The 10,634-nt window shown below is 36.5% G+C and overlaps 1 protein-coding gene across 1 annotated transcript in view; it reads left to right on the forward strand.

The window, feature by feature from the left end:
* The window catches only part of CHRDL2 (chordin like 2), a 714,636-nt gene extending 706,370 nt beyond the window's left edge, over positions 1-8,266 (forward strand). The window contains exon 11 of the mRNA XM_044072677.1: positions 7,514-8,266. Coding sequence (XP_043928612.1) covers positions 7,514-7,593 — 80 coding nt within the window. The 3' untranslated portion in view covers positions 7,594-8,266. The remainder of the gene's footprint in view (positions 1-7,513) is intronic.
* The last annotated feature ends 2,368 nt before the right edge of the window (positions 8,267-10,634 follow it).

The raw sequence follows: 10,634 nt of genomic DNA on the forward strand, positions 1-10,634 counted from the left end.
AACAGCGCTACAGTGGAGTAGTGGAGGCAGACTTATCATAATTAATTTAACGGTGCAAAGACTGAGCAGTGGGGGCACATTTATCATGATTAACAGCACAGGGACTAAGCAGTGGTGGTAGACTTAAATTAATTTGACAGTCCACGGACTGCACAGTGGACATAAATGTATCACAATTTAACAGTGCAGTGACTGAAAAGTGGATATACAATTATCACAATTAATTTAACAGTGCAAAGGCTGAGCAGTGGAGGTACACTTATCACAATTAATTTAATAGTGCACTGACTGAGCAGGGATGGTACACTTGTCATAATTAACTTAACAGGGTAGAGGCTGAGTAGTGGAGAAGTACTTGTCACAATTAATGTAACAGTGCAAAGGCTAAGCAATGGCGGTACACTTATCACAGTTAATTTAATAGTGCAGCAACTAGGCAGTGGAGGCACACTTACCACAATTAATCCAATAGTGCAGTGACTGAGCAATGGAGATACACTTATCACAAATAATTTAACAGTGCAGAAACTGAGCAGTGGAGACACACTTTTCACAATTAATTTAATAGTGCATAGGCTGAGCAGTGGAGGCATACATCATGAATAATTTAGCAGTGCAGCAACTGAGCAGTGGAGGTGCACTTATAATTATTTTAACAGTGCAGTGATTGAGCAACGGAGGTACACTTATCACAATTAATTTAAAAAGTAGGGTGACTATGCAGTGGAGGTACACTTTTCACAATTAATTTAACAGTGCAGAAACTGAGCAGTGGAGGTGCACTTATCATAATTAATTTAACAGTGCAGTGATTGAGCAATGGAGGTACACTTATCACAATTAATTTAAAAAGTGGGGTGACTGTACAGTGGAGGTACACTTTTCACGATTAATTTAACAGTGCAGAGGCTGAATAGTGGAGGTACACTTATTACAATTAATTTAATAGTGCTGAGATTGAGCAGTTGAGGTGCAATTATAATTAATTTAATGGTAAAAAGACTATTAATTTAAAAATACAGTGACTGAGCAGGGTACAATTATCACAATTCATATAAAAGTTTTGGAACTGAGTAGTGGAGGCACACTTACAATTAATTTAACAGTGCAGTGGCTGAGTAGTGGAGGAACACTTATCAAAATTACTTTAACAGTACAAAGGTTGAGCAATGTAGGTACATTTATCACAGTTAATTTAACAGCACAGAGACTGAGCAGTGGAGATGCACTTCTCAGGCTTAATTAAGCTGTGCAAAGGGTGAGCAATGGAAGTACACTTATCACAATTAACTTAGGGCAGCAATTCAGCACGGGAGATACATATCATAATTAATTAACAGTGGAGTGACTGAGCAATGGAAGTACACTTATCACAGTTAATTTAAAAAGTGAGGTGAATGTGCAATGGAAGTACACTTTTCATAATTAATTTAACAGTGCAGTGACTGAACAGTGGAGGTTCACTAATCAAAATTAATTTAACACTTGCGATCATTAGTTTTAACAGTGCAGAAACTCAGCACTGGCGGTTTACTTATCACAATTAATTTAACATTGCAGACACTAAACAGTTGAGGTGCAATTATCACAATTAATTTAGCAGTGCTGCAATTGGGCAGTGGGACACACTTATCACAATTAATTTAACAGTGGAGAGGCTTTAACAGTGTAATGAATGGGCAGTCCATGATTAATTTTACAGTATAGTGACTGAGCAGTGTAGGTGCACTTATCACATATAATTTAACAGTGCAGCAACTGATCAGCCAAGTTACACTTATCACATTTAATTTAAAACTGATTATCATTAATGAATTAATTAATTAATTAATTAAGTTGCATTTGTTTACCGGGATGGTCCACTGAGCCATAGTAAGCCCATTTTCAGTGGAGGCCTGGGGAGAAAAGCTCCACACTACAATGAACAATACATAATATAACCAATACAAAGTACATAAAATACAATTCCATACAATAGATCAGCATGTTCAGTATAATAAAATAGAAGGGTCACAGCTTATGATTTAAAATCAGAGTACAGTATTCAAGTACAATATGAAGGATAAAGTGGATTGCACAATAGCTTGAATATAGCTGATCACAGTTAATTTAACACCACAGTGGCTGAGCAGTGGAGATTCACTTATCACAACTGATTTAACACTGCAGCAACTGAGCAGTGAAGGTACACTAATCAAAATTAATTTAACACTAATGATTATTAACTTATTGCAGACACTGATCGGTGGAGTTGCAATCACAATTATTTTAACAGTGTCACAGCTGAGCAATGGAGGTACATTTATTACCATTATTTTAACAGTGCAGTGACTGAACAGAGGAGGAATATTTATCAAGTAGAAAAGTGCAGAGACTGAACAGTAGAGATACACTTATCACAATTAGTTTAACAATGCAAAGGCTGAGCAGCGGAGGTACACTTATCACAGTTTCTTTAACTGTGTAGCAACTGAGCAGTGGAGTTACACTTATGAGAATTAATTTAACAGTCCAAAGGCTGAGCAGTGTAGGCACACTTGTCATGATTAATTTAACAGTGCAGTGACTAAGTAGTGGAAATACACATATCATGATTGCAGAGATCGAGTACTGGAGGAATACTTAGTCAAAATTTAACAGTGCAAAGACTGAACAATGGAGGTACAGTTATCACAATTAATTTAGCACTGCAACAATGAAGCACTGGAGATACCCTTCTCACAATTAATGTAACAGTGCAGAAACTGATCATAGGAAGTATAATTGTCACAATTAATTTAACACTGCAGCAACTGAGCAGTGGAAGTACACTTATCACAATTAATTAAACAGTGCAAAGGCTGAGCAGTGGAGGTACACTTTTCATGGTTAATTTAATAGTGCACTTACTTGTAATTAATTTAATGGTGCAGAGGCTTAGTAGTGGAGGATTACTTATCACAGTTAATTTAACAGTGCAGTGACTGAGTAATGGAAATTCACTAATCAAAATTAATTTCCCACTGATTATCATTAGTTTAACAGTGCAGAAAAATTAGCAGTGGAGGTACAGTTGTTACCGTTAATTTAACAGTGCATACACTGATCATTGAGGGTGCAATTATCAGAATTAATTTAACTATGCTTCAGCTGAGCAACAGAGGCACACTTATCACAATTAATTTAACAATGAAAAGGCAGAGCAGTGGGGGCACATATAACATCTTTAATTCAACAGTGTAGGGACTGAGCAATGGTGGTACAGTTATTAAAATTAATTTAACACTGCAGTGAATGAACAGTGGAGGAAGAGTTTTCACAAGTGAATCATGCAGTGATTGAACAGTGGAGATACACTTACCACAATCAGTTTAACAATGCAAAGGTTGAGCAGTAGAGGTATACTGATAATGATTAATTTAACAGTGCAGTGACTGAGCAGTGGAGGCACACTTAACACAGTTTGATAGTGTAGTGACTGAGCAGTGAAGGTACACTTACTATAATTTAACAATGTAAAGATGGAGTAGTGTAAGTACACATGATTAATTTAGCAGTTCAGAGGCTGAATAGTGGAGGCACTCTTTTCACAATTAATTTAACCATGCACATTCATCGCAGTTAATTTAACAGTGCAAAGGCTAAGAAGTGGAGGTACACTTATCACAATTAATTTGAGTGCAGCAACAGAGCAATGGGGGTACACTTAACATGATCAGTTTAATAGTGCAGTGACAGCAGTGGAGGTACACTTATCATGATTAATTTAACAGTGCAGTGAATAAGCAGAGGAGGTACTTAATCACAATTAATTTAATAGTGCACTGCATGAGTAGTGGAAGTACACTTGCCATAGTTAATTGAATAGTGCAAAAGCTGAGTAGTGGAGGAATGCTTATCATAATTAATTTAACAGAGCAAAGGTTGAGCAATGGAGGTACATGTATCACAGTTAGTTTAACAGGACACAGATTGAGCATTGGAGATACACTAATCAAGATTAATGTGACACTAATCAGGTACACTTATCACAACTAAACAGTGCAACAACTGAACAGTGGAGGTAAAATTATCACAATTAATTTCACAGTGCTGCAACTGAGCATTGGAGTTGGAATTATCACAGTCAATGTACCAGTGCTGCAACTGAGCAGTAGAGGCACACATATCACAACTAATTTACTAGTGCAAAGGCTGAGCAATGCAGGCACACTTATCACAAGTAATTTACCAGAACAAAGGCTGAGCAGTAGGTACACACTTATCAGTATTTACTTAACAGTTCAGCAACTGTGCACTGGAGGTACACTTATGATTAATTTAACAGTGCAGTGACTGAGCAGTGGATCCACACCTATCATTATTAATTTAACAGTGCTGTGACAGATCTGTGGAGATACATTCATCGCAGTTAATTTAACAGTACATAGGCTGAGCAGTGGACGCACATTTATCATGATTAATTTAACAGTGCAGCAACTGAGCAGTCCATGATTAAATTAACGGTGCAGTGGCTGAGCTTTGGAGGTACACTTATCTCAGTTAATTTAAGAATGCAGTAACTAAGCAGTGGAGGTACACTTATCACAATTAATTTAACAGTGCAGCTACTGAGCAGTGGAAGTACACTTATTGCAATTAATTTAACTATACAGTGACTGAGCAGCTGAGGTGCACTTATCACAACTAATTTAGCAGTGCAGAGGCTGAGTAGTGGAGAAACACATCATGATTAATTTCTCAATGTACAGACTGAGCAGTGGCAGTACACTTTTCACAATTAATTTACAACTGCAGCAACAGAGCAATGGAGGTACACTTAACACGATTAATTTAATAGTGCAGTCAATGAGCAGTAGAGGTACACTTATCACAATTTATTTAACTGTGTAGCAACTGAGCAGTTGAGTTACACTTATCATGATTAATTTAACAGTGGATTGAATGAGTAGTGGAGGTACTTATCACAATTAATTTAATAGTACACTGGATGAGTAGTAGAGGTACACTTGTCAAGCTTAATAGAACAGTGCAGAGGCTGAGTAGTGCAGGAATACTGATAATTAATTTAACAGAGCAAAGGTTGAGCACTGGAGGTACACTTCTCACAGTTAGTTTAACAGGGCACAGACTGAACAGCAGAGATACACTGATCAAGATTAATGTAACACTGATCATCATTATTCTAACAGTGCAAAAGCTCAGCAGTGGAGGTACACTTATCACAATTAATTTAACAGTGCAGTGACTGAGCAGTGGAGATGCAATTATCACAATTAATTTAACAGTACAGAAGCTGAGTAGTTGAGGAATAATAATCACAATTAATTTAACAGTACAAAGGTGGAGCAATGGAGATACATTCATCACAGTTAATTTAGCAGCACAGAGACTGAGCAGTAGAGATACACTTAGCACAATTTACTTAACAGTGCTCTGACTGAGAAGTTGTGGTACGGTATTAAAAATTATTTTAACACTTGTCATCATTAATTAACAGTACAGAAACTCAGCAGTGGAGGTACAGTTATCACAATTAATTTAATAGCGCAAAGACTGAACACTGGAGTTGGAATTATTACAGTCAATGTACCGGTGCTGCAACTGAGCAGTGGAAGCACACATCACAACTAATTACCAGTGCAAAGGCTGAGCAGTACAGACACACTTATCACAACTAATATACCAGTGCAAAGGCTGAGGAGTGGGGACACACTTATCACTATATTTTTAACAGTTCAGCAACTGAGCACTGGAGGTACACTTATAATGAATTTAACAGTGCAGCGAATGAGCAGTGGACATATACCTATCATGATTAATTTAACAGTGTTGTGACAGCTCTGTGGAGATACATTCATCACAGTTAATTTAACAGTGTAAAGACAGAGCAGTGGAGGCACATTTACCATGATTAATTTAACAGCGCAGTGACTGCAGTCTATGATTAATTTAATGGAGCAGTGACTGAGCAGTGGAGGTGCACTTATCACAGTTAATTTAAGAATGCAGCAACTAAGCAGTGGAGGTACACTTATCACAATTAATTTATCAGTGCAGTGACTGAACAATGGAAGTACACTTATTGTAATTAATTTAACTATGCAGTGACTGAGCAGTTGAGGTGCACTTATCACAACTCATTTAACAGTACAGAGGCTGAACAGTGGAGGCCACTTGTCATAATTAATTTCTCAATGCACCAACTGAGCAGCAGAGGTACACTTTTCATAATTAATTTAAGACTGCAGCAACAGAGCAATGGAGGTACACTTAACATGATTAATTTAATAGTGCAGTGCTTGAGCAGTGGAGGTGCAGTTAACAAAGTTAATTTAACACTACAGGAACTGAGCAGTGGAGGTACACTGATCATGATTAATTTAACAGTGCAGTCACTGAGCAGTGGAGGTACACTTATCACAATTAATTTCACTGTGTAGAAACTGAGCAGTAGAGTTACACTTATCATGATTAATTTAACAGTGCAGTGAATGAGCAGTGGAGGTACAAGGATCCCTCATTCATTTAACTGAACTTGGAGAAAAGATTCTCAAAGATGTAGTTTGGCTGACCTGCCCTATTTCCAGCCCTCTCTACAGTGCACAGTAAATCTCCTTCTTTGTCAGAGATTCCACCCCAAAGCTGGTTCATTATTATTATTTTGTATTTTATATTAAAATCATTATTGGCTGCTCCTGCAAACAGTTTGGTTTCCTGGAGTACAAATGGTCCAACAAATGAACACTGCAAATTCCTACCCACCTCATCTCCTAAACTGTCCCCAGTCCAAGTGGTTGGCTGAATTAGCTGCAAGCTTGTTGTGCATGCTGGACATCTATCTGATCCTTGACCATCCAACTCTGAATGAAAGGATAGAAACTGTATGGTGTGCATGTCCAGCTCAGAACCTAATGATCATTCACAATGAAATGGAGCCTGCAAGTTTTGTGGGCAAGCTATAAACTATTAACATCTTAATTTTTTTAAGCAATACTGAAGTCAAATTAAATAGTGTATGGCTTTGTGCATTTTATAAACACTCTGAAAAAGTAAACAATTTTATGTTTCAGTATTGATTAAAAATATAAAATAAAGCATAGACCAGATTTGCTCAAAGATTATTTTACCGCAGTTCTGAGGGCATTACTTTCTTTTATCAAACCACACCTCAATGTATGTTAAATCTGCAACACATATTAATGTCTTATTTTTCTGATGCATATATTGTGGGGACAATAATGGTGTAAATTTCTTGCTAATACATCATGTGTCTGAAACATAAACTGTTGGGAAGGCTACAGTGGGAGGTTAAAATATTCTCCTGAAGACCTGTGTTTGAAGTATATGGCTGCCAATGGCATTTGCACAGTTCTGAATCTTATGTAATGTCTTTTCATTCCTAAATCCCACAGCATAGGAAGCATAACACTTGAATTATTACATTTTCCAGGATACAAATTTTAAAATTAAAACATTTGAATATATCTTCAAGAATACTTATTTCATTTTATTTGATTCCTTCTTTTTGCAGGTCTGTGGAAATTTTTCAGATCACCAGAAGAGAAAATGGTGCTAACAGAGAGTGAAGAGAATGAAGTCAAAGAACTGTGAAAACTTAGGTTTTTGCTTTCAACAATAAAGAGAAAACTGATGAACTAAGACTGTTTGCACTTGGACAGTGATTACATTCTTGACAATGAAACTTGCAGGTGGCCTACACTTACTTTAAATGTTTTGCTACTTTAGATGCATATGAAATAAAATAAGAAAGTAGAAGCCAAAAAGATTGTTAAGCGGCAGAAACATAATCAAGTGAAGATATGAGTACTAAATATGAATGTGTTGTCTATTTGTATAAATGCATAGTTTACTGTGAAATAACATATAACAAACATTATCATAACTGAACTGCTCCCTTAGCATATATATTCTAGAGGGCTAAACAAACTCCAAAACTGTTAAGAGATAATTTAGATAATGGTAAAAGTGTTTTGTTCTGCCTTCCTAATTAAGTGATGCTTTGGCATTTGTTTCAAATACTTTTGTAAATATAATGGTTTATACAGTGTTATTCTGTTTGGAATTTAGGCTTGTACATATACATTGTATCAGACCTCTTCAGAAAGTAGAAAGTGCAGGCTGGGAAGCATTATGCTTAACAACAATTAACAACAATTAGAAATCCATAAGTAATACTGCTAAAAATATTTCAATGTTTAACTTAATGTTTTTTGTCATGTATTGTGTTCCAAGGCGAAAATGTGGATAAAGACATTTTGGGTAACCATCTTGTCTATCTTAGGTTCACTCATTTTTTAATCCTGAGTTCTGACACCAGATGTGAAGATTTGTCATTCTCATATTCAGCGGTTGTTGTTTCTTTTGAAACATGAAAACTCAAGTTGTATCATTTGAGAACTGTTTTTAGAAAAAGTTTCTAATAAGGAAACAAAAGCAATGATTTGAAGTTTTGTGTGTGTATGTGTGTGTGTGTGTGTGTGTGTGTGTGTGTGTGTGTGTGTGTGTGTAAAACTGATATCTGGCTTTTTCCTGAATAATGGTGACTACAGTGATGATTAGATTAAGTTGAAAACTAGTACAGACACAAACAGGCGATATCCACCTTGATTCAAATGTATCCCTAAAGATATTTTTCTTTCTTTGGGGACAGAAGAAAACATTTCACAAAGGCAACAGGATTCTAAAATTGGCACTTTAACAGAATAAAAAAAAACATGCCTGTAAACTAAAAAAAGAAATAAAAACTCCGTATTTCTTGTTTTAGCAAGGGTTCAAGCCCCACCACAACCCTGAACTTATATATACCAACTCTATAGTCACTATTTTACTTGAAGAAGGGAGAAATCTCCCTAGAAAGTGAATCATTGCCAGTTTACAATTATAAATTGCTATGGCAATGATTTCATATGGAGAAAAACATTCAGCCTCATGCCGATCAACTTCTTTTTCTGTGAATCACTGGTGCTTGGGAAATTTCTCCTCAAGGTTATGTAGGGAAGCCCAGGATGCCTTTCTCTGCAATTTTATTGTGCGGTCCATAATGAGCTTAATTCTACAACACTTAGTTATGTGGGGAGAGCATAACACCATCAGATATATGCTTTTAAACATTCTACCACAAATGCAAATATGTTAGCATCTTTATATTAAAAAGTGTTCCCCTTTTAAAAAGCACTAGTCTAATTTTAACATTAAACTTGAGAGCATACCACCGATTTTTGACTTAAATATCTTGAAATATCCTAATGTCACAAATAATTTCTACATTTGTACACAGTAAAACAGTGTTATAAACATGTAATATTGTTTATTTATTTGTGTTTAAAATTTTGAATGTTAAAGTGGAAGATGAATCAACTTTCTTCCCAAATTTGTCAAAAACTTTACCATCTTTCTGAAAGAGAATGGGATTAGCATTAACAATTTGCTGAGCCGAGGCAGTTTTGTATAAAGAAATCACTGCAGGATCTGCTGTAGGGTAAGTATTTGTGAGTCTGAGATACTTTGTATAACATGTCAGACTGACCATCAGGTAAATTACAAGCTCTCAAGAAAACATACTCTAAGTCAGATAAAATAGGTGGGACAGCTGCAGGTTATGGGATATCCAATTGCAAAAAAATCAAAACACATTTATTGGGAAACAGGAATTTGTTTCTGAGTCCACTGATAAAACCTCTTTCATTTTAAATAATGTTTCAGAAAAAGAATAGTCTTCCATAGAGGTGTAGCTGTCCCAATCAGTGCCCTGGGCCAATTCCACAAGCCAGAGATGTCCCACCCCAGGTAGCTCTTCAACTAAATAGCAAAGAAATAAATGCACTTCCCTGTAATACCCTGATTGCTACAGTCTAGCAATCAGATTACTACAGTTACATCCACATTCCCCCTGCTAGCTCTTCCACTGAAGACCAAATAACAGCTGACTGTAATAAACCGATGTCTGTGTTGTAGTAGTCATATTATTACTGTTACCGCCATGCCCCCAGCCAGATCTTCCACTGACGACCAAATAACAGCTGACTGTAATAAACCGATGTCTGTGTTGTAGTAGTCATATTATTACTGTTACCGCCATGCCCCCAGCCAGATCTTACACTGACGAGCAAAAAAAAAAACTAGTTCACTGTAATAACTCGATGGCATGGCTACATAGCCCCCCCAGCTCGGCAGTTCTTAAAATAAGAGGGGAAAAACAGGATAATGGCTAGTTCCCAACACTTTGTGCCTGGGGCAGCTACTTATCTCACCCTGCCCTAGTTACACTTCTATCTTCTAGATGTAAATCTGAAGCAAAACTTTCAACACTTTACTCAGAATCAGAATCTTTAGTTTGTGAAGAAAATCCTGAAGCACAACCTTGTTTCTCCAATCCCTGCTCTTCTTCTTCTTCTTTTGTTTTTGAAGAGGAAGTAGACAAAGAAAATAAGCAAGAATTTTCCTAGCAAATCCCAGCAAATCTTCCCTGTTCACTGAAATTGAACAGGAGAAGCAAAGTTTTTCTTTTCTTTTTTTTTTTTTTTCTGGAAAACTTCCTTGAAAAGGACAGACCCAAAGCAATCACTCTGTCCCAAGGCACAGACTGCTTTTTCAAGCTATCTAGCAGACATTCACCTGCCTTCCCTGAGACT

Source organism: Protopterus annectens, chromosome 5.part0 (genome assembly GCF_019279795.1).
Source record: "Protopterus annectens isolate FY-2018-M chromosome 5.part0, PAN1.0, whole genome shotgun sequence".
NCBI classification, from domain to species: Eukaryota; Metazoa; Chordata; order Ceratodontiformes; family Protopteridae; genus Protopterus; species Protopterus annectens.